The sequence below is a fragment of the Nelumbo lutea genome, chromosome 1 (assembly GCF_056320005.1).
Source record: "Nelumbo lutea isolate HS-2025 chromosome 1, American lotus-T2T, whole genome shotgun sequence".
In the NCBI taxonomy this organism is placed as follows: Eukaryota; Viridiplantae; Streptophyta; class Magnoliopsida; order Proteales; family Nelumbonaceae; genus Nelumbo; species Nelumbo lutea.
In genome coordinates, this window is record NC_142684.1 from 172230570 (window position 1) to 172255979 (window position 25410).

General features: G+C 38.3%; 1 protein-coding gene across 1 annotated transcript in view; it reads right to left on the minus strand.

Moving 5' to 3' along the window:
* Positions 1–25410, minus strand: part of LOC148879219 (ARM repeat superfamily protein) — a 129608-nt gene that overhangs the window by 47525 nt on the left and 56673 nt on the right. The window contains exons 13-17 of the mRNA XM_088974156.1: positions 11359–11422; positions 1447–1595; positions 1207–1334; positions 1051–1108; positions 863–960 (exon numbers count right to left, since the gene is read on the minus strand). Of these exons, the coding sequence (XP_088830282.1) occupies positions 863–960; positions 1051–1108; positions 1207–1334; positions 1447–1595; positions 11359–11422 (497 nt within the window). The remainder of the gene's footprint in view (positions 1–862; positions 961–1050; positions 1109–1206; positions 1335–1446; positions 1596–11358; positions 11423–25410) is intronic.

Here is a 25410-nt window from a genome sequence, read left to right on the forward strand (position 1 = left end):
GTGTTACGTAGGCAAGGTGGCATGAAATGTCCTTCCACTTGCAATTATATGGATAATTTCAGGTGAAAGAAACACATCTTGTTGAGAAGAGAATCGGCTAGAGAGGAGGCTGCTTAGAAAAGCAGTGATCACAGTGCATTCCTGGTTATCTATCCAAACATGCACCACTATGCTCTTACTTCTCTTTAGAGATGTTCAATATAAATTTACTTCAATAATAAAGGATGTCAGTTACCTCCTTTCCTTTTTTCCTTTCTTTGGTTGGTAATAAAATATTGTGTTTGTACTTTGTACTAATGGTAGGTCCAATTATATGTTGTAAGAGAGAACAAAATACTATACTAGGGCACTTGAAAGAACCATGCTTGAAGGGGCTCAGCAAAACGACCCTGTAACTTCGGGAGAAGAGATGCTCTGCCACCTTTTTAATAGAAATTCATTTCTGATCCTATCCTTTCTAGTTTTCCCACTCATCCATCTCAACATTTGTATTTCTGCCACACTCAACTTTTTGATATGTCATTTCCTGAGTGCCCACAACCTAAGATATTACAACTAATTAATTAATCTATAGCTTATACAACTAATCAATAAAATGGACTTTAAAATTAACCAAAACCTAAGACATGATTTCCCTTCAAATGCCACATACATATCTAAATGTATATATTTGCTCCAGTCACATTACAAAGCTTTGGAGTTCAGTTTTGGTATTCTAATTGTTTGATCCCATTCCATGGCCCCAATACACCCTACAATCTAGTGATTTAATCACAGATACAGAAGGAACACATTGCAAGGTGAAATTCTTTTGCAGACAATATATATCTCATGAAGAAAAATAAAAGTTTTGATCAACTACCTCCTTTTTTCAACTTCAGTTGGAATATTGATAGTAAATTTGCATAGGGATGCCAGAAAAGAGTTTAATGGTTCAACAGCACGTAGAACCCCGCAAGCCTGTAAGACACAATATGGATATGTTGATTTATAGACCCTGTACTGGACTTAATAACAAGAAAAGATAGAGATAGACTTTCAGAAGGATACCTGAGTAAATGCCTGATATCCTTTCAATATTTCTAATATGATAGCTTCTCCTTGTGACCTTTCATTTTAATTATATGTCAAAAATAGGGACCATGAGAATAGTATATATAATAGTTTAATCCATATCTGATCTCTCAGCTGATTCTGTCACTATACCTGGTCAAAATCAGGGATAGAGCATCCAGGATGGTTAACCACATAGAATCAACCATTGATATGCAGAGAATTGCAGTTTGCCCAGTATATTTTCCCGGTGGATCACTAACACATCTAGGAGATTCAAGCTGTAAACACACAAATAATAAATAAAATAAAATATATTGAAAAGAATGAACCAAAATAATCAGATGATAAACTGAACTTAATATAGATGATGACCATGTTTAATAATCTTACCTCCCCAACATCTACAGCTTCATCTGTCAAAGTAGCCACTGTAAAAACAACACCCAATAGGCCTTCAACTGCCAATGTTATTGCATGAGCTTCACTGGCAACGACAACAGCAGCATTAGATGCATCATTGTCCAGACTCCACTCAATTCCTGCAGGTACTCATGAACCATGTTAGTCTTAAAACTTTGCTAGACAACTGAAAATCAACAATATAAGATTAAAAAGGAAAAGAAAAAGATTCTCAGATATTTCAGTTGTTCAAGAAGATATCACCACCTTCTCCAATACAACTGGTGAATTTTAATTGAACAAAAAAATAATATGACAAAGCCAATGTGCAAAAGGGTAGGTACATGGCTAACATAGACCAAGTGAAAGCATGGCCAATTGATGTAGTAGGGATAGGGGTCCTACTAATTTAATATTTCATAGTGGGATTTTGGGGTGAAGAAGGGGCTTTGAGTGATTAGAAATAAAGAATAAGGGAAGAAAAGAAAATAGATAGCTTTCTGTCTGCCAAAGAATGAGCAAGAAATCAAAGTGAGAGAAGAACTCTTGCTGTTGGGATAAACAGAAAAGAGATAGATCACTTAGAAGAAGAAAATGGGGTAGGGAGAGAAAAAAGAGAAAATTTCCTGGCGACAACCAGAATTCACTAAACCAAACTTTATTTCTTCAAATCTTCTTTAAATGTAATTTTCACTAACTATTTATAGATTCAAGTCATGAAATTGATGTTCCTTTACAGATTCCTTTTTGGACTATAAAACTAACCCAAAACTGAAGTTTTCTTTAGCTATAATCTCCACAAAAAATTTAAAAGTTTACTTGCCAAGTCTTTGCATGTGAAAAGAGTGGACCACCCATCGATTTATTTGGACCTTCACACTGATTTGGGAGATCAAAGAAAGACCCATTTAGCCACTTCATTGATAGAAGTTCAAGCAAAACTAATTCTTGGAATGATATTTTCCTCAATCAAGCAGGTAAAGAAATTCTTCTGGAGTCAGTAGTGGCAGCTATTCCAGCTTGCACTATGTTGTGTTCTCTGATGCCTAAGCAGATTTGTTATGAATGGATTTTGCTTTTTGTTTTTCGTTTTTTTTTTTAAGGTAAAGTATAATGTATTAATATCAAATGTCTGTACAATGAGATGCTGTACAAGTATATCCAAGTAAGGACTCCCAAAAAGTTCACCCCCCAAAATTTAAGAGTTCAACTGCCAAATTGATCATCCCTGATTCTGTACTTTATTTCTTCTCAAAAACTCTGTTATTCCTTTCATACCAGATAGCCCACATAACTGCTGCTGGAACAGCCGACTTGCAGACATTCCCTTTCCAGGTCATACCTGCAACTTTCCATTCTTCTAAAAAAGCTGATTCACTGAACTATGGAAGCACCACTGCAAGTTTAAAGCCCTGATAAAGTGGTGCCAAACTAAGGCACTAAAACAACAATGCAAAAACAAGTGATTTGAGGTTTCTTCCTCTCTTATACATAGCACACAAAGCAGGTCTAGAGTGATGAAGCTATCCTTCAGCAGCATATATTTTCTATCACACTTCTCCCATGTTGCCACCCACATATTTACTTTTGATGGAGCAGCAGCACCCCAAATGGCCTTGCTTGGGAAAACTTCACCTGCCTCCCCAATAATACCTTTGTAGAAAGATATCATTGAGAACTCTCGAGTGTGTCCACTTCTGGTATCTATAATCATCAGCTTGAAGGTTTAAGTGATGGTTTTGAGCATGGCAGGAAGCTCAGCCAAGGAAGGATGGGGGATGATTTTAATGCTATAAATGAGCCATTGAGCATTGGATGTTGGTAAATGATTTTAATGCAGTGAATGGTGTTTGGGCTAGTAATCTTCCTCTGAAGCTTGCTGCTCATCTAAATATGTTATACTCAGACCACAGCCCTTTGTTGTTTGTAAGAAGAAAATGTGATGACAGGACCACAGCCTTTCAAGTTCCAACAGATGTGGTTGCATCATCTGCAGTTTCTCGATTTTGTTGCTAATAATTGAAGGGCTCCAGTGACTATCAATCCTTTAATGGTTCTCTTTCTGAAGTTGCACAGATTGAGGAATGGTTTGAAGGCATGGAATGTGGAATATTTTGAAAATATCCATCAAAGGGTAAGAGAGGCAGTACATAGAGTTCAGGTGGCTCCAAGTTCAAGAAATGGCTTTAACTGGGATTTAGGAACGGGTGTAAGCAAGGTTCAAAGTATCAACAATTCAACACGATACACCTGACACAGGACAAATCCTATCGTATCTATGAGCCCCGATACACCTGTTTACAGGTGTTTTACAAAATCCTTTTATATTAAAGAATATATAATTATATTTGAAACTACAATTTCAAAAAGAAAAAAACTAAAAAATAGAACACATATCGGTTAAAGTACAAAATCTACCGAGACACAGAGGTGTATTGATACTTTGAACCATGATTTGGACCCTTTCCTCCTTTGGTGCCTATCCATGAGCTTCTTTGTTCAAGGTTCTTGTTCAACCTTTTGATACAATGAAGCTACCCTTTTCGGTGAAGGAGGTTTGGGACAATTCTATCCCTCCAAGAGTTGGAGGCTTTTGTTGGGAACTCTTCCTGGAAAGAATTAATACTTACGATTTACTCCAAAGGAAAAGAATTAATTGGTGGTTATCCCCTCACTGGCGTGTTATGTGTAAAATGGAGAAACTTTCTTTCACTTATTAAGTTACGAAATGATGATTAATGAGAAGACAAAGCAGTGATAAAGCAACAAGCAGTTTCGTATTTTGAACAGGTCCTGACTGCAGAGACAATGACACAACATGACGAGCTCTTGCAGATGAATCCCACCTTGGTGAATGATGAAGATAGTGCACTTCTAGAGGCAATACCAAGTTGTGAAGAAGTGAAGAATGTGGCTTGGTCCATGGATGAGGATAGTGCCCCGGGTTCAGATGGTTTCACAGGGCATTTCTTTGTAGGTTGTTGGGATATACTGAGTAGGGGTGTCAACGGTATTTGAAAATCCAATTTTGAATTCAAGATTTAACATCAATATCGAATTTGGATAATTCGAATATCATAATCGATCTAATTCGGATATGAACTGATTCAATTTGATAAATATCTGAATTCAACTGATTATTTAATTCTTATATATAATATATAAATATTTAAATATTTTATATAATTTATATATAATAATTAACTTAGTACTTATATACTTTTTATAAATAAAATATTTATTTTATATATTTATTAATTACCTAAAATAATTAATTGGTCGAATTCAAATCAAATATTCAAATATTTAATCAAATTCGAATTTAATCCGTTTACAACCCTAATAGTAAGTGATGTTGTCGTAAAGACCACCTAGTTCTTTTTTGAAGGTGGAGACTTTCCAGTGAGTTGCGCTTCCTCCTTTATTATTTTAATTCTTCAGTGTTAAACTCCAAAGAACTTTTCTCAACCAAGGTTCAAAATTTCGATACGATACGCCTAGGGTGTATCGTATCGTATCTTTTGTGTCCTGTTAGAGTCGACAGTACAGGGGTATTTTGGTCTTTTGTCTATCTAATTAGAAGTGAATGGTCTGTTTTATTCAAGTTTAAGTTATGTGTCCTATCTCTTGTAAGGGATAATACTGTCTTTTGTAATTCAACTTATTCATTATAAATACCAAGTGGGTCAGCTGGGTAGAGTGACTTTTTCTCTTGTAAGGGATAATACTGTCTTTTTCTCTTCTGTCTTGTGTAATTCATACTTCAAATATATAACTGAATAGGATTAATCTACCTATTTACATGGTATCAGAGCAATAAGAAACCAGTTCTTTTTTTTTCTCATCGCCCTTCGTCTTCCTGGGATCGCCACCAGCCATATCAGTTTTTTTTAATATCTCCTAGACAGATTGGAAGTTCGATAAAGGGCCAAAAAAGGAGTGGTCGTTTTTTGTTCTTGGAGGTAAATATGCCTCCGGTTGCTGTGGTGGTGATCGTTGTGGTGGTGTACTAGATACCCTCTATTCGATGGTATGAAAAGGGCTGGTTGTGGACAGGTGTGAACAGAAATATTTATTCGACTAGTAGTGGACTGCGGCTGCTTTCTTTTGGTCTGGATTTTATTAATGTGACAGTGTGAAGTGATAGGTATGCATATAAGCCTCTACTCCTGACTATACTTGGATATGTGAGTTGAAAGTAGGGTTTTCGAATGCTGAATTCATGACAGCAGTAGTGTGGTCATACTTATAGTCTGTTGAGTAGTGTGTGGTGTGGTGCTGAATAGTAGAAGGTGACTACTTTGTTTATAATAGTGATTCCTTTGTGAAGTGAGGTGAACCAGTCAAAATGGCATCAACTGGAGATGGGAGTAACAATAAAACAGGTGTTATGATTTTTCCAGATTACTTAAATGTTCAAAATGACATCTATTAAGTTGAATGGTAAGAACTATGTGCCATGGGCCAAATCTGTGGAAGTGTTTTTAAAAGCCAAGAAAAAGGTAAAGCAAGTGAGAGAGGAGAAACCCCCTCCGATTCTCTAGGGTTCAATGATTGGGAACAGGAGGATGCACAAATTATGACCTAGTTGTGAAATAGCATGGAACCTAAAATCAGTGTGAATTTTATGTTTCTAGATACAACTAAAGAAATCTAGGTCCATGCTAAGAAACTTTATTCCAGCCAAGATAATACCACTTGGGTATATCAGCTTTACCAAGAATACTTTAATCTGAAGCAAGGTAACTAAAGCTTGGAGGAATACTATGCAAGCAAGAGAAATATTCGTAATGAGCTTAATGTATATCATCCTCTGACTCCGGATGTTCAGGTTCAGCAACAACAACGAGAGCAACTTGATGTGACAAGGTTTCTAGTGGGTCAAAAGGCTGAAATATGAACCTATTCGAGCACAAATACTGGGGGGGTCTGCTCTCCCCTCGCTTGAAGAAGTGTTTGCCTGTCTTCGGAGGATATCTATTGATTCTACAAAGTCTTCTTCTCTCTCGGACAGATCTGGTTTTGTGGTGACTAGAGGGGGAGGTCGTGGAAATAGAGGTGGTGGAGGTGGTGGCCATGGGTTTCCAGGGAACTAAGGTGGTCCTACGTTTAATCGTTCTAGTGGCCGCAGTGTAGGTCGAGAGTCAGGGGGGTTGTGGTAGAGGAAGAAGCAGTACAACTAGAAAATGCACATATTGTGGATTAGAGGAACACATTGTTAATTTCTGCTATGATTTACATGGTCCACCCAATACGTGGGCTAACTATGCTGTGACTAGTGGCAATGGTACAATTAATGAAAATCAGCAAACTGATCAGACTCCCTCCACATCTACTGGTGCTTCCAGTAAGGAGATGGTGAATGTACCACATGAGGTATATGAGAAGTTCCTTCAGACATCCTCTTAACAGAATACAACTACTCTTGCCCACTCAGGTATGGTTTGCTTGGCTTCCAAACCTTCACACTGGATCATTGACTTTGGAGCCTCGGATCATAAGTTTGGGACTCTAAATGTGTTTTCTTCAACTTCTTAGTCTTCTACATCCCAAACAGTTACCCTTGCTAATGGTTCTACCTCTCCCATTTGTGGTGTTGGTGCTGTTGATCTTACCTCCTTATCTTTATCCTTTGTTTTATATGTTCCCAAGTTCCCTTTTAACCTAATGTCTATTAGTAGATTAGTCAAGTCACTTAATTGTTCTATAACCTTTTGTCCCTCTTCTTGTGTGTTTCAAGATCTCAAGACAGGGATGAAGATTAGTGGAGGGCATGAGATGGGTGGATTGTATTAATCAAGTACTTAATTGTTCTATAACCTTCATGATCTCATCCTATTTCTCACCATGTTTCAGTTGCTCATCTTTCTGCTTCCCGTCGCCATTTTATATCCTTGCTATCCCCTGTTTCCACTCCCAAAAGTGTCCAGGAATTGTCTGCTTTACAACACAATCACACATGGGAACTTACTACTCTCTCTCCTAGTAAGCATGTTGTTGGGTGTAAGTGGGTCTACACAGTGAAGTATCTTCCAGATGGCAGTGTGGAACGATTAAAGGCCAGGTTAGTGGCCAAGGGCTATTCTTAGTTGTATGGTGTGGACTATATGGAGACATTTTCTGTTGTAGCTAAAATTGGCTCAATTCGGGTATTGATTTCATTAGCAGCAATGTATTGCTAGCCTCTCTTGCAAATTGACATCAAGAATGCCTTCCTAAACGGTGATCTAATTGAGGAGGTATATATGGAGCAACCACCAGGGTTTGTTGCTCAGGGGGAGGATGGTAAAGCTTGTAGACTTAAAAAGGCAATTTATGGGCTGAAACAATCTCCATGTGCATGCTTTGGTAGATTCAGTGAAGTAGTGAAAAACGTTGGGATGAAGTAGTGTCAGGTAGATCATTCCATGTTCAACCATCACTCAAAAGATGGAAAATCTTGCTAGTGGTGTATGTGGACAATATTGTCATAACTGGGAGTGACAGCAATGGAATTGATAGATTGAAGAACTTCCTATAGGATCACTTCAACACGAAAGATCTGGGTAAGCTGAAGTACTTCCTGGGAATAGAAGTTGCAAGGTCAAGGCATGGAATTAACTTATGTCAAAGGAAATATGTCCTTGACCTGCTTGAAGAAACAGGGTTGTTAGGTTCAAAACCAGCCCAAGGTTTAAAATGTCGATGTCGATGGAAATGTCGCTTACCAAAATATAGGACATACATCGGAAATGTCGAAAATGTTGAGGGGAAATATTGTAAACATTAGACATTGTGGAAATATTATGAAATATGTGGAAATATGCAATGATATTTTGTAAAATGATAAAAGAAGCATTAATACATATTTCTAGACTATTATCTTATTCCCAACCATTATATAAAGCTAAGAAACTAAGATCAATAACAAATTAGTAAATGACGATTTTTTGATTTATTATGCATTTTGATGTTTTTACAAAGTTATCCGATATTTTCTTTTCTTATTTTTAATTCTGATTTATTATAAATTCTAATATATTCATTTCACACTAGTAAATTGAAATACATTTATTCTGATTTTTTAAATATTAAAGTTATAATACATTATGTTTCATTATAAAATTAATAAACTGATTCTCCTTTTTGTAGTATTAAGATTATGATAAAATATGATTTCTTATAAAACTTAATGAATTTATTATGATTTTTAATACTAAATTTATAATAAACTATGAATTTGTATAAAATTTAATAAATTTATTCTGATTTTTTATATTAAATGTAGAATATGATTTATTATAAAATTTAATAAACATTTTCTGATTTTAATAAATATTTTAAAAATACTAACTAGTTATATTTTATTAGTTGAAAAATATTTTATGTTTTATATTAAAAAGTAATTAATTTATTCTTTTGTTTTTATTTTTTGTTAATTCTTTTTATAAATATTTTATTTGAAATATTAAATAGAAATTATTAATGGAATAATTTATATTAATATAATATACTAATATATTATATTATTAATGTACATTAGTAATAGGAAAATTTGTCTTTTTTTTTTTGGTTATTTGGACCGATTTGGTCGACATTTCCGAAATATAGGAAATGTCAACCGAAATAATGTAATTTTTATATTACCATCCATTTTCATGTCGGTGAGCCTCGACATCAACATATGCCAGGCAACATTAGCAAAATGTCGCGACATTTGAAACCATGAACCAACCGAGACACCTAATGGAACCAAATGCTAAGTTGAGTATTGGTGCAGGTTAAGAGTTCAATGATCCTGGAAGGTACAAGAGGTTGGTGGTAAAATTGAACTATCTGACTATCACACCGCCAGATATATCATTTGTTGTAAGTATGGTAAGTCAGTTTATGCAACATCCTCGGATTCCTCATTGGGAAGCAGTTCTAAGAATAGTTAGGTATCTGAAGGGTGCTCTAGGTCATGGTCTGCTATACAAAAGTGGAGGACTCTTGAGATAGAAGGTTATACAAATGCTGATTGGGCTGGCTCTGGTAACTAGGAAGAGAAAGAAACAAACAGTGGTGGCAAGGAGCAATGCCGAAGCTGAGTACAGGACTATGGCTCATACTACATGTGAACTAGTTTGGTTGAAGAATTTATTACAAGAGATGGGGTTCTCAATTGATAGACCCATGAGGTTATACTATGATAATCAAGTTGTTGTACACATCTCTTCTAATCCAGTCTTCTATGAAAGAACAAAGCATATTGAAGTCGATTGCCACTTTGTAAGAGAAAAAGTGATTAGTGGAGTGATAACTACATCTCATGTGAGCTTAGGAAACCAGTGGACAAATCTTTTTACAAAGGGATTGTCTCGGGGCAGAGTAGATTACATATGTGACAAGCTAGGACTATATGACATATACTCTCCAACTTAAGGGGGAGTGTTAGAGTCGACAAATACAGGGGTATTTTGGTCTTTTGTCTATCTCATTAGAAGTGAATGGTTTGTTTTATTCAAGTTTAAGTTATGTGTCCTATCTCTTGTAAGGGACAATACTGTCTTTTGTAATTCAACTTATTCATTATAAATACCAAGTGGGTCAGCTGGGTAGAGTGACTTTTTCTCTTATGGCCGAACCCTTCTCCTCTTTCTGTTCTTCTTCTTCAACCAATACGCCTGTTTCCAGGTGTTTTAGGACCCCATTCTTTTTCAATAAAAAAAAACATGTTTTTAACTCCCCAAAAACTAAATTTTGCTATGAGCAATTGCAAAAGTTATCACTAATAGGTTTAGTATTATCCTTCCAAAGTTGATCTCGTAGGAGCAAGGGGTTTTTGTTAAAGGAAGGAATATAGTAAAACCATGTAGCTTTGGTTCAAGAGCTAGCCCAAGATATAGATAAATGGGTAAATGGTTGGAACGTAATTCGGAAATTGGACATGGCTAAAGTCTATGATAGGCTTAGCTGGAATTTTTTTGGAAAAGGTCCTGCTTAAATTTGGTTTCAGTGATACTTTGGTTAGTTTGGTGAACAAAACTCTAAACAATTGCTGGTTTTCATTACTCTAGAATGGAGTAGTAACAGGTTATTTCAAGTCTACTAGGGGTCTCAGGCAAGGAGACCCCTTATCACCATACCTGAAGGCAACTATATCACTCACGGTTTACTAGAGGTTAATTAAAGTCTACTAGAGGTCGGAAACGGCTGGGGATGGAAACTATATCACTCACGGTTTACTAGAGGTTAATTAAAGTCTACTAGAGGTCGGAAACGGCTGGGGATGGACTTTCGTGAAGGTAACTATATCACTCACAGATGGTGCCCCTTGATTACACACTGCTTATATGCAGATGATACCATAATTTTCACAAGGGGCTCCAAAGAGTTTTGAGTAGGGTGATGAGCTTTTTACATAAATATGAGAGGTGTTCTGGGCAGCTGATTATAGATCAACAAAAATTGTAGCTGACTAACTTGCAAAGAAAGGAGTCAATAGGGATGATTTGTATTGGGGAGTAATTTCATAACAATTTTTTTTGTGTATATTTTGTGTAAGGTAGTTGTGGCTAGCCTAAATCTTGTAGTTACTTTGCACATTTTAATCCTTAATGAATTAATGCTTTTACTGCTACCTATAAAAAAAAAAACCCTCTTCTCTTCAAAGGATGAATGCTTTATTTGTCTCCATCATCTTCAAAAAGACGTGCCATGCACCAATACCACACCACTGACTAGAACAGACACTTCTTAAGGAAAAGTAAAAATATAAATATTAAAATTTAAAACTCCTTAATTTCTTTATTTCAACGTTTTAGAAGTAATGGTGAGACGTTCCCTACCAATATTGTATCTTACTGCAACCTAAAAAAAAAATTAAGTGAACATTGCAATCTCAATATAAAATCTTGAACTGTTAATTAAGAAATTGAATACCTTTAGCTTTACTGCTAAACATTCCTGCAACGGCTGCAAGGCTTTCTTCACTTGTGTCTGGAACCTAGAAAATGAACTGAGCTTTGTCACAGAAATGCAAAAGTCTTAATATACTTAAATCATACTGCAATTATATATAGCACTCATCCAGGATAAGACGCCTAATTCAAACTAATAGTCATGTACATTATTTCTGAAATGAAATACAAGACTTTTCTGCTCATCATCACCCAAAAACTGATAAAGGAAAGAAAAGGAAAACCCATACAACTCAACAACAGAGAGGCTGCCAAGCCTTCATCTGGTTGTCATTATCATAGACTCCTCCAACCAAAAGGTCTATTTGAGAGATGAATTTTGGCAATCTTTTTGTTTAACTTCACTATCAAGTATATAAGATGCTAGATAGGCAGAAAGGAAGCCGGCAAAACATGTACCAAAGAAGCACCTCAGTAGTCAGTACAACTAATGCAGAAGCCTAGTGGTCAGATATGGAACCTTTTGAATTCTTATGTATGTCTAGACAAAAAAGGGATATTTAGGTCATTTTTGTTTTACCTGTGAAACCCTGTCTTTATTTATTTATTTATTTGAAGAAGAAGGTAAATTATATTGTATTAATATCAAAAGTATGAATGGCCTACAATGAGATGCTGTTCAAGGATACTCAGTTGCAGAAAAAACATCATCATCAGATATAGACATCCAGCCCCTGCCTCAGACTTTTCTTTCTGCTCGAAAACTCTTTTATTTCACTGAACCCAAATGGCCCACAGAACTGCATTTGAAATGGAAAACCATAAGACTCTTCCTTTTTTGGTCATGCACAGGACCTTCCATCCTTGAAACAGAGCTGTAGTAGACTCGAGAAAGCATCAATTAAGTTGAACCAACTCAAGGAAATGATGCCAAACCTTTGCAGAGAATATGCAGTGAATAGGTAGATGATTGGAGGTATCAATTTCCAAACTACAAAGGGGACAACAACAGACCTGGTGTGGTAAACCCCTTCCTTAGAAGCATCTTTTGTAAGATATTTCTCCTTAGCCACCAGCCAAGAGAAAAATTTTACCTTCAGGGGAGCAGCAACTTCACATATGGCCTCACAAGGAGATTGTTGCCAAGGTTCATCAAGAAGGTCTTTGTAAAAGTCTTGACTGAAAACTTGCTTGCTTGTGTCCATCTCCAGCTTCTTGAGTCCTCGGATTACAAATATAAGTGTTGCTTCTGAATTATAGTGAGAAGTTGTGTCACCTGCTCCAACTATCAGTCATTAAAGTTTCTCATGCAAACAGGGGGCATGTAATTCTACCACTTTCACCTCATAGTAATCAGCAACCAAAGCCTGTTTGTTATCAACATTGAACAGGGATGTGAAACTCTCTTTTAGGGTAATGTCACCACACCATGGATCCATCCAAAACCACAACCTGCTTCCACTGCCAACCTTATATTTTGTTCATTTGGTGAAATGGGGATAAGCTTTGTAAATACCTGTCCAAACATATCAAAGCCATATGAAAGATGGGAATCAGCAGCATCCCAACCAAAGGCACAAAAACCATCTTTTTCTGCAATCATTTTACTCCAAAACTCATTTGATTCTGAAGAAAACCACTTCCAACCCTCCTACCTCATCCCGATTTACAAGATGGAATTTTGAGGAATCATTCCAATCTAGCCACAAGAAGTCCCTCTTATAGGTTACAGACTATCACAGGGTTTGCTTCGAGGGAAACCTCCTCCAGAAAGGAAATGAGAGAAAAAAATAAAACAGAGAGAAGAGAAAGGGAATTGAGGGAGCTTAATTCTCCTTGATTCATTCAAGTAGTTCCAGCCTTATATAAGTATACATTTCAGATTCAAATGAATTTGTTACAACAGATTTACTAGTTCCCACCAAGAGATACCTGATGATGTGGCCTTCCCCTGTATACCTGCTTTGCTGCTTGATAGTGGGAATATCACACTTGAAGGGTTACTGAGTACCCTTGCTTGAACTGGACCTTAAATCCTTGGGCTTGCAGGCAGACCTATCGGGTCCTGCCCCCTTAAGAACAACCTTGCCCTCAAGGTCAATGTGAGGTAAATCATGTTGGAGCTGAAGATAAGACTCCCGGGCAGCATGCTCAACTGGAAGATTAAACCAAAACACTAGATCCTCTGGTATTTTCCTAGTCCAACGGAAGTCAATAATTTGTAATGTTTTTGTTACCAAGGCACCATCTTTAGTAACTGTGGCAAGGTTTGGCGGCTAATGGCTTCCTCCTTGAGACATTTTTGAGGAGGGGAACATGAAATATAAGATGTAGCTTCGAAATGTTAGGTATCTCCAACTTATAAGCCTCAACCAACTCATTCCAGAACCTTGAATGGGCCAAAATAGCATGGGGCTAGCTTATTCCAGGCCCTTCTAGCTACCATAGTCTGCTTGTAAGGCTGAATCGAGAAAAGCCATGTCACCAACCTGGTACTCTACTGAATGGTGATGGTTATCATAGTATTTCTTCATTATCTGTTGAGCCTGCTGGAGAATGAACTTGATCTCCTGAAGAACAGTATCCCGCTGCAGTATTTGTTCCTCTAGAGTAGCCATAGATGTAGACCCCTTCTCATATGGAAGCACTAAAGGAGGCTCACGACAATATAAAGCTTCAAAGGGTGTCATTCCCGCTGCAGCCAGATATGTGGTATTGTACCACCACTCCACCCAAGGCAGCCACTTCACCCATTGATGTGGCCTGCCCCCAATAAAACAAAATGGATGAGTTTCCACACAACAGTAAATCACTTCTGCCTGCCCATCTGTTTGTGGATGATAACTAGTAAGTGCTTCAGATTAGTGCCTTGTAGCCTGAAGAGTTCAGCCCAAAATTTGCTTAGGAGCAATGGGTCTTGATCAGAAATTATGGACCTTGGAATCCCATGCAGTCTCATTACTTCCTTGAAGCAAACATCTACCACCAATGCTACTGAGTATTGGTGAGGAAACCTAATGAAATGTCCATACTTTGGTGAAACGGTCAACAATCAAAAAAATAATTGATTTTCCACTTGAAGTTGGAAAACGGGACACAAAGTCCATGCAAATGTCTTCCCACACCTGAGTAGGTATTGGTAAGGACTGCAACAGTCCGGCCGGCAAGCAAATCTTGTACTTCAGTGCTGCTGTTGACAGGCAGGGCACGAAGCTACAAACTGCTGGATCTGAGCTCTCATCCCCTTCCAATGGAACTGAGAGGCTAGGCACTGATAGGTATGGAGTACACCTGAATGCCCACCTATAGGAGATGCGTGAAATAGGTCTAAGAGCTTAGGAATGTGGATTGAATCTTCAAGTACAACCATCCTGCCTTTGAAAAATAAAACATCTCCAACCATATGATAACCTGGAACAGCGCTGGGCTCTTTTAGACACCAGTCATGAATCACCTTAAGTGTTGGGCTCTTCTAGACTTCCTCTTTGAGTTCTTCCAGTAATGGGAACATGGGCTGGACCTCATTTTGTCTGGATAAGGTGCCTGCTGCTTTGTTCCCTGGGCCCGCTTGATACTCTATTTGATAATAGTATCCAAGTAGTCTAGATATTCAATATTGCTGTTCAGGTGAGAGTATAGTCTGCTGTAGCAAAAACTTCAAGCTTTTGTGATCACTTCTGAATATGAATCTTCAGCCCAGGAGGTATGACCTCCATTTTACAACACAAGAACAGCCATAAGTTCTTCCTCATACATTGATTTTGAAGAAGCCCATGTGGTCAGTGCTTTACTGAAATAAGCAAGAGGCTGGCCTTCTTACATAAGAACTGCATTGATGCCTAAGTTGGAGGCATCACACTCAACCACGAAGACCTTACTGAATAGGTAAGGCTAGAGCAGGTGGGGAGGAAACCGTTTGCTTGAACCTCTCAAAGGCTTGTTGGGCTTTGGAGGTCCATGAGAACGAATCCTTCTTAATAAGGTCTGTAAGAGGGGCAGCTATTAGTCCATAATGGCATATAAATCTCCTACAGTAACCTGTATGGCCCAGAAACCCTTTGAGTTCTTTCACCATTGTGGGACTTGGCCAATTCACCATGCAAGCAATTTTGTCCAGGTTAGCTGACATTGTTCAATTTTCCATAATATGTCCAAGATAGTGAACACGGGCCTCACCAAAATAGCCAGTTTTACAAGAGAAATCCCAAACTTGTAAGTGCATAAGGTGTTGCTTCCAAGAAAATCTGTATACCAATAAATCATCAAAGAATACCAAAACAAACTTGTGTAGATAGGGTTTAAAAGTATAATTCATAAGAGACCTGAAATGATGAAGGGGCATTAGTTAACCCAAAGGGCATTACCAAAAACTCAAAGTGTCAATCATGTGTCCAAAAGGCAGTTTTGTGCACATCATCTTTGAGGACTCTGATTTGGTGATAACCAGCCCGTAAGTCCAATGTAGAAAATACTTTGGCTTCTTTGAGATCATCCAAGAGCTCATGAATGACTGGGATCGGAAAGCAACCCTCGACTCTAATTTGGTTCAAGGCCCGGTAATCCACAAAAAAAGTGCCACATGCAATCCTTTTTCCTCACCAACAATATTGGAGAAAGAATGGACTGTGGATGGGCTAAATGAAGCTCTTATCCAACAGTTCTTGTACTACTTTTTCAATTTTTGCTTTTGAAAATTTGAGTAATGGTATGGCCTTACATTGATTAGAGTGACACTGAGAATCAGTGAGATTCTATGATCATGATCATGAGCTGGTGGCAGGCTCACGGGCTCCAGGAAGACCTTAACAAACTGTCTCAGGAAATTTTGGAGCTGCAACTGGTAATCATAGGCTACTCACTTCAATGTTCCTTGGACAAAGTTGGTCTTGGGCTGCTAACCCCCAGATGCATGAGATGGGGCTGCTGAACCTCCAACATCTTTAGCAAATTTTGACAGGCTCTTGATCTAGAAGACTTGGTGTATGCCCCTGTAAATAGACTGCTTTTCCCTTGTACTCAAAGTCCATAGTAAGGTGGCCCAATCACAAAACACATGCCCCAACTACCTCAGCCACTGTATCCCCAATGCGATATCCACACCTTTAAAATCAAGAGGATAAAGATCTACTATAAATCGGTGCGCTTGTACCTTGAGTATTAATCCACTGCAAATCCCATCACATGGAAGTTCACCCCTATTGGCAGCATGTACCTTGAATATTCATGTAGGCTGCACCAAGAGCCCTAGCTGTTTAACAAGAATGCATGTGATAAAATCCATGGTGTTGCCACTGTCAATGAGAATAGACATGCGGTGACCACCTAGATACCCATCAACCCTCATGGTTTGAGGAGAAGATAGACCCATTAGTACCTGGAGAGAAATCTCATGGGTCTTTGTCTCCTGGGCCCAATCTAAGTTTGTGGTAGCTTAGGCATCAACCTCAAAAACATCTTCCAATTTAGCCTCATCAATCTAGAGCAATGTTTTAAAAAACGACCCGGAATTGGAACCGGTCTGGCCATCGGTTTCCGGGTCAACGGTTCGATCGTCTGATCCGAATGGACGGCCCATTCTAACAAAAAAAATTAAAAAGACATTTAAAAAAAAACGGCCAAAACCGTTGAACAAGTCGAACGGGTCAACAGTTTGACAACTCGGGTCAATGGTTTTCGACCAGGGATAGGGTTTGGGGTAAAACGGAACCGGTTGCCTGAACGGTTCACAAGCCAAACGGTCTGACCTTCCGGGTTAGCAGCAATTCGAAAACGTTGGTCTGGAGAACAAAGATTTGTTAAGTTTTACAACGATGACCAAGCTCAAACTTCTCTTCACAGTTGTAACAAAGGCCCTTTTCATGACAGGCCCGCATTTCAACCCAAATAAGTCGCTTGAGTGGAATTACTGTAGCATGTAGGGAGTTGGTACACTTGATAGGAAGTGTTGGTCGAGACACAAGTCCATCTGATCAAGTCATCCGCCTAACCAGGTTCAACTTATCCTCTTGAAGTCGAGCTAGACCAGTTGCAGTCAGGATTTAATTGGTTGCATGACCTTGACTTCTAACTTGATTTCCTCCTTCAGTCACCAACAAAGCAACCAACTAAGGCATTTTTAGACCATCCTTGTACTAAAGTAGCAAGGCATTCAAAATTAACAGGTATTCCCTTACCATTCCATGCTGTAGGAGCTTGGAGAGACTCCCATACCACCAAGTCATCCGAGGATGGGATTGGCAGTACCATTGGTACAATAAAATTGCCTCCCCCTCCAGATGAATAGCAACAATGGCAATTGGATCTTGTCTCGGTTTTTCATTGAATTCAAAGTAGCTTTTGGCCCGGTAGATCCAAGGAATTGAATCATCTCCAGAAAAAAAAAAAAAAAAAAAAAAAGTAGGAAATTCCAATCACAAATCCTTACTTGCCCAAGGCATACTTTTCCATGTGCTGTTGTGGATAGATCCTTTCTGATCCACCTCTCAATCAATGTTTTAAAACGCGGAGGTGTGACGCGAGGCGTTCCACTACCTAGAGGCATGAGTCATAGTTCAAAATGCAAGAGGCGTAAGCCTCCCAAACACAAGGAGGCGTAAGCCTCCTTAAGAGGAGGGAGGTTAGGAGGAGGATGAAGAGGAAGGGGGGATCTCTTTTTTTTCTCTTCCCTTTCCTTTTCTTTCCTTTTCTCTTTTTTCTTCTCTTTCTGCTTCTTTCCCTTCCCTTTCTTTTCCTTTCCTTTCCTTTCCTTTTTTTTTTCTTTTTTCTTTTTTTTTTTTGTCTTTTTATATCATATGTGCATGAGGCGCACGAGGCATACACCTCTAGCATGCCTTTTAAAGCACTGCTCTCGATCACTACCATGCAAGATCTGGTCAAAGCATGTGACTATGGAGAACAAAGCTTCTTTAATCTCTTTGATATCACTGGACACCTTATGAAGCTCAATTTCCATCTAATCCACGTGAGACTCCGCTGGTGTTGAACAAGTAGTCATCATTTCCTTTAGATCTCTATTCCAGTATTGACACCAGATGATAGGTTACTGCCTATCACAATGTTTACTTCAAGGGAAACATTTCAAATTCAAATCAGTTTACTACCTATCACAGGTTACTGCCTATTCCAGTGTTCAACGAATAGTCATCATTTCCATTAGATCTCTATTATAGTGTTTTCTGATACCAAATAATAGGTTACTGCCTATCACAGGGTTTGCTTCGAGGGAAACATTTCAAATTCAAATCAGTTTACAACAGATTTACTTGTTCCCACCAAGAGAGAGAGGGGACTCTTAACAGCTTGATGATGTGACCTTCTCCTTTACGCTTGTTTGATGGTGGGAATATCACACTTGAAAGGTTGTTGAGATGGGCCTTAACTCCCTAGGTTTGCAGGCTGACCTATCACCCTCATTCTTGTTCTTTTTTTCTATTTTCCTTCCCACCTCAGAGGGAATTAGAAGTAAAGACATGTAATAAGCTAGAAGGCTAGACAGTCTTAGAGTTTAATTACTTAGTTGTAGCTTAGTTGTGTTCAAAAAATATCAGTGTCATTAGTCCAGTAGTGTAGAAGTTTCTTGGCTTTTTCTGTCTGGAATACGAGTAGCAGAATCATAATTTTGAGTTTTCTTTGTTTATGCATATTATGCTTATGGTGAGTGACTCCAGGTCTTTTCTCTCTTTTCAAACTCAACCTCATCTTTAATTCTGTCAAGCAGATATTTTCATCAAAGAAGTTTATACAACATTTCTAAAGGACACATCCTTTTATACCAAACCATATCTGAATGCTCCCACAAAAGGTCACCCACTCACCCTCGAACATGGTTCACAATATTGACAAGATTTGGTGAAGTCTCTCCTTTTCACCACGGAAATGTGAAATACTCCAACAATCTCTTTTTCCTCTCAAATTGTTGAAATATCTTAATTTATGGTTATTTTGTTCAGTTTATTTTTCTCAGGTTCTGTTTAGAATAACTTAGTTCTTTATTCTGTTTATGTACTGTAAGTGCCACAGGGGCATAAGAGTCTTTTCCCCATCTTTTAAGTGTCGCCCTATATAATATAACATATTCCAGTGCCGCCAGAACAGATTTGACTCCCAAACACTTTCTCTTCTCCCTTCTCTCTTCTCTCTTTCCTCTCTTCTTCCTTATTTCTTTTGTATTTTTCTGCTAATATGGTATCAGAGCGGTGTTACCGGGTTTAAGAGCAGATCGAACAAGTGTTTTTTGTTCTTCATCTTGCTGTTTTTCCAGACTGAGGTCAGAAAAAGATAACCTACGACTGATACAATTTTTTTTCTTCCTTCTTCCTTCTCTTGGTCGTGTACCAAGAAAAAATCATATGAACCAAGACTGTTGAATGCTGCCAGAGTGGTTCTGAGGTTCAAACCTCTTTTCTGTGGATCGTGTGATCCTGTACCTGAGAATGAACCACCTGCAGGTATCATATAACCTGATTTTACCCTTTTTGGTGCAATGACACTGTTGTATGATCTCTCCTAATAGCTGGTGTGTTTGGTTGATCTGGAAGAGTGGTGAACTGTGACTGTTAAACCTGTACAGCACTGAAATCAACCTAAAAAAAATTTAAGGGACTTGGAGCTGGTCTGTGTTCAGACTGTGTCCAGACTGGAGTGTGCATCTCTGGTGTGTTTCTAGGACTTCTTTTGGTGTTAGGAGGGATCTTAGGGTGTGTGTTGAGGCGGAATAGTGAACTGAACCATGTCCTCTGAGAATTCTACAACTTCTGGAGTTTCTGGAGGTCAAAACGGAATGAGTGGGGGGCTGAATATGAGTTTCCCCATGGCTGTAATTCCCTTTCACGAACTAAATTACCTTGGTTGGTCTAAGGGAATTAAACTCTACATTACTGCTAGGGGGAAAATATAGTATATTAATGGTAAAGTGAAGGAAGACATTCATATGGGCTGAAACAGCTTGTGAAATTTGGGAGCAAGAAAAATCTACCTATTCGGAGCAAAGGCACTATGGAAAGATATACCAACTACAAGCTGAATCCTCCACTTGCAAGCAGGGGGAGAAAAGTCTCTCAGTGTATTACTCAGATTTGCCATCAATCTGGAAGGAACTGGATCATTATCAAAGTGTGAATTGGAAATGTGATGAAGATGGAAAAGCCTACAAATCACTTGTATCCCAGAAGTGAGTATATGCTTTTCTTTTGGGGCTGAACCCTATGTATGAGTCTATCAGGGTACAAATCCTGGGAAGTAAGGACTTACCATCAATCCAGGACGTTTATGCCTTAATTCAGTCTGAAGAAAGTAGAAAAAGTGTGATGAAGTGTATAGAGGGGGAGCCAGTTGCATTGGTAGTCCAAGGAGGTACTAGTGCAAATGATAGAGGTTCTTTTAAGAAGAGTTGATATGCAGAAGAGAGTGGATGACAAAGACAAAATTTGGTGCACCCACTGTCAGAAGTCCAGGCACACTAGAGACACATGGGAAGACTAAGTGTACTTAGGAGTTAAGTAAGAAATCAGCATCTGATCAGAGTAAGAAGCCAGCTCAACAGACCCAAAAGAAATACAATTTAGAAAATGTGGCATCTCAGGAGACTAGTCCCATGATACCTCAGGAGCGGCCCCCTGGCTCTGATCCCAAGGAAGAGATTATCAATTCTTTTCATGACCATTTGAAATTATATGGTAGGAAACTTCACCAAATGAATTCTAGCCTTACTCATTCTACCTCCTTTGCATCTACATCATGTAACTTGGCCACTGCCTTCCATGTGTCATCTCATACATCTGATTCCCCTTCGATAATTGACTCCGGAACTTCAAATCACATAACTGGTATCAAATTTATTTCAAACATATAACCTCCTCTTTGGGAGAAAGGTGAGACTGGCTGATGGGTCATTCTCTACCATAGCCGGTCAAGCAACCATCTACCTTCCTCTCAGAGTTACCCTCTCTAATGTGTTACATGTTCCAAAATTGTCTATCAATTTACTTTCCATTAGCAGTATTACTCACTCTTTGAACTGTTTAGTAACTTTCTTCCCTTCTTCTTGTGTGTTTCATGATTTGACCTCAAGGAGGATGATTGGTAGAGGAAGCATGGTGGGTGGTCTCTATGTGTTGAAGAATAAAGCTGGTCTTGTTTCCAAAGTAAATTAAGTCTTTGTCAATTAAAGAGTTACAGTGTCATACATGTCAATTGAGTACACTATAGAAGTTCTTTTCCTTTAAGAAATAAAAGATCTGAGTTTCCTTTTCATATTGTCTATTCTGATGTTTGGGGCTTTGTTACTCTACCTTCTGAGACTAGATATAAGTATTTCATTACTTTGATTGATGACTACTCTAGATATACTTCGATTTACCCTATGCAATCTAGAGATGAAGTGCCAAAGATTGTGCAAGATTTTCAATGCATGTCTTTTACTCAATTCCAGACTGAGATTCATATTTTCCAATCAGACAACGCAAAGCAGTACTTTCATAATGATCTCACGGAGTTCTTTGCTTCGTGTGGAGCTCTTCATTGAAGTTCTTGTGCTAAGACACCTCAACAAAATGGTTTTGCTAAGAGAAAAAACCATCTTCTTGAAGTTTCTCATGGATTACTACTCCATATGCATGTTTCGAAACGCTTCTGAATGGATGTCGTTTAGGTGTGCTGCATATATTATCAATCATGTACCATCTCAGTTGCTAGAGTATAAGGCCCCACATCAACTGTTGTTTCCTAAGGATCTGTTGTCCCCTATTTCAGTGCATCTTTGGAAGTCGTTGCTTTGTTCATGACTTGTCCCCTATTTCACGCAAGTGCTATGTCCCCATGCATGTATCCTTTGAGAGTCAACCTTTTTTTTTGGCTTCTCCTCAGGGGGAGAGTAAGGTAAAGGAGAAACACATCCAGGTTCAATTACCTTCTCTTCCTAATCCTCCTTCATTTTGTGTCTTCCTTCACCACCACAAGAGCCAACAGAGTTCAAGAGTTGTGGAACCTGACACTATGCGGCCAACATCATCAAACTCTCCAGAGGCAGATCCCCATCATCTAGGTACACTTGTTCCCATTGATATGCCTGATCCACTTGATATTGATCCTCCTATTATTGATGATCTTAATATTCCTCTTGCTAAGAGAAAGGGTGTTAGATCTTGTACAACTAATCATCCTATCTCCCACTTTGTATCTTATGATCATATCTCACCTTCATACCGTGTGTTTCTTTCCTCCATTGACATTATTCCTATTCCTAAGAATGTGGAAGAATCTTTATCCATACCTAAATGGACAGATGCAATGAAGGAAGAAATTAATGCCTTGCACAAAAATGACACCTGGAAGTTGGTGTATCTTCCTGAAAGAAAAGAACCAGCGAGATATAAGTGGGTGTTCACAGTGAAGCATAAGCTTGATGGTACAATAGAAAGGTACAAAGCCAAGTTGGTGGAAAAAGAGTTTACAAAGGTGTATGGAATAGACTATGCAGAGACCTTTGTTCTAGTAACTAAGATGAACAATATCAGAACCCTCCTTTCACTAGCAACTAATCTTGGCTGGGAACTTCACCAATTGGATATTAAAAATGCATTCTTGAATGGTAACCTAGAGAAGGAGGTGTACATGACTCGGCCTCCAAGTTTTTGTGCCAAAGGTAGTGAGGAAAAGGTGTGCAAATTAAAAAAAAAAAATCATTATATGGGTTGAAACAATCACCATGGGCCTGGTTTAGTAAGTTTCACATAGTGGTACAACAAATGGGGTTCAAACAATTCCAATCAGACCATACTTTGTTTGCGAAGAAAGGCGAAGGGAAAATTGTAGCTCTAATCGTGTACGTTGATGACATAGTAGTCATAGGAGAATGGAAGACTGACATATGGAAGTTGAAGAAATTCTTAGCCACTCAGTTCGAAGTGAAAGATCTAGGCCCCTTACGTTATTTCCTTGGGATTGAAGTTGCTCGCTTTCAAAAGGCATCTTTATATCTCAAAGGAAATACGTACTGGATCTTTTAGAGAACACAAGAAAGTTAGGAGTGAAGCTAATTGGTTCTCCCATTGAACCTAATTATCGATTGGGTGACAGCCAAGGGGAGGCTATGAAAGATGTGAAGAAGTTCTAAAGACTTGTAGGGAGACTCTTATATTTGTCTATGACCAAATCTGACTTTTCCTATGCAATGGGTGTCCTTAGTCAGTTCATGCATAATCCTAAGACTTCACACTTTGAAGCTTTAGAAAGGATCCTTTGATACCTCAAGAGGTCCCTAGGGGCCAGTTTGTTGTTCTAGAAACATGGGCATTTGAAAGTTGAAGTGTATACAGATGCTCGTTGAGTAGGAGCAGTCAATGACAAAAAGTCTACCAATGGGTATTGTACCTTTGTGGAGGAAACTTAGTTACTTGGAGAAGTAAGAAACAAAGTGTGGTGGCTAGGTCCAATGCTAAAGTAGAATACAAAGATGTCTCATTGAGTTGCTGAAATCATGTGGATAAAGAACCTATTAGGTGAACTGCACTTTTCAGTTAATAGCCCCATGTCACTCTATTGTGATCATAAAGTTGCTATCAACATTGCCACAAACCCAGTCCTCCATGATAGGACAAAACATATTGAAGTGGACAAGCATTTTATTAGGGAAAAACTTGTGAATGGAGAAGTTTGCACTCCCTATGTTAGTTTAGAAGAACAAATTGTAGATATTTTCACCAAGGGTCTTCATCCTGTGCGGCACAATGATTTGTGTGACAAATCGGGCATGATTGACATCTATGTCCCAACTTGAGGGGTAGTGTTGAAATAGCTTAGTTTATTCTAGTTATTTTGTTCAGTTTATTTTTCTCTTGTTCTATTTATAATAACTTAGTGTTTTATTCTATTTATGTACTATAAGTGCCACATGGGCATAAGAGTCTTTTCCCATCTTTTAAGTGTCACCCTATATAATATAATGTATTTTGGTGCCGCCAGAACAAATTTGACTCCCAAACACTTTCTCTTCTCCCTTCTCTCTTCTCTCTCTCTCTTCTCTTCTTCTTCCTTATTTCTTTTGTATTTTTATGCTATTACATGTGATAAATATATTAGGGATATTTCAAATGTCCTCGATAAATTAAACATCAAAGAACAAAACTTTTACAATATTGTATCTAATTTAAATCATTGGAAATTTTGGAAATTTTCCTGAAAGAACATCAAGTTCACACTAATATGAGGCTCCATACTGTTCCAAAGACATGTCATGATCTGTTCATTCTCTTGTATCCAGTCATTATACCCTGCAGCTCATGGGTTTGGCTTATTTTCTTTAATATATTTCAGTTAGCCTCTAGCAGTCAAATTTACTTCAAAAGATTTTTCCCATGATACATAATTTGTACCATTGAGTTTGACTGAAGTCATCTAGACAACCATGAAATCTTGTTGTACCATTGCACTTGTTTTGGTTTCACTGCTAGAAGCTGCCATGAATCACAGACAAGCTATTTCAGTAATTCACTCCCTAGTCCAGCACATTCCAAGGTCAAAGGGGTGCTCAGTCGATTCAGTTATTAATCCGGGAACACCAACAGCCTAGCCGCAACCTTTATAGAAGAGAAAAACACCAAGAAAGCCCTTCTAAAAACCGACCTCACCATATTAAATAAAAACACAAAAAAAAAACAGATCACAAGGTTGTCTTGTCGCACCATTCACAGAAAGGAATCCACAACTCAAAAAAAAAAAAAAAAAAATCAGCCGCCTGCACCATTCACACACAGTCCCTCCTCGAACTGCCAAATAGAGGGAGTCTAGAACACCAAAAACTCAACACATGATGCTTCTTGAGGCATGGAAGCCTCCTATCCCTCTAGGCAATCAGTCCTTTTCGTTTCTTTCTCTCCCTTCCAACTTCTATCAACTGTAATCTTCAGTCGAACCTATTCCAGGCATCCTTTAATGGTTCCAGTCAAACAGGTCGATCAACCTGGCTCTAACTCCATGTGGTCAGGCCTGTATTTTGAGAAATAAACAAATAGAAATCCTGGTATAATCCCAGGATATGAAGGTTAGAGAAGAGCGTAGAGAAGAGAATACTAAGGGA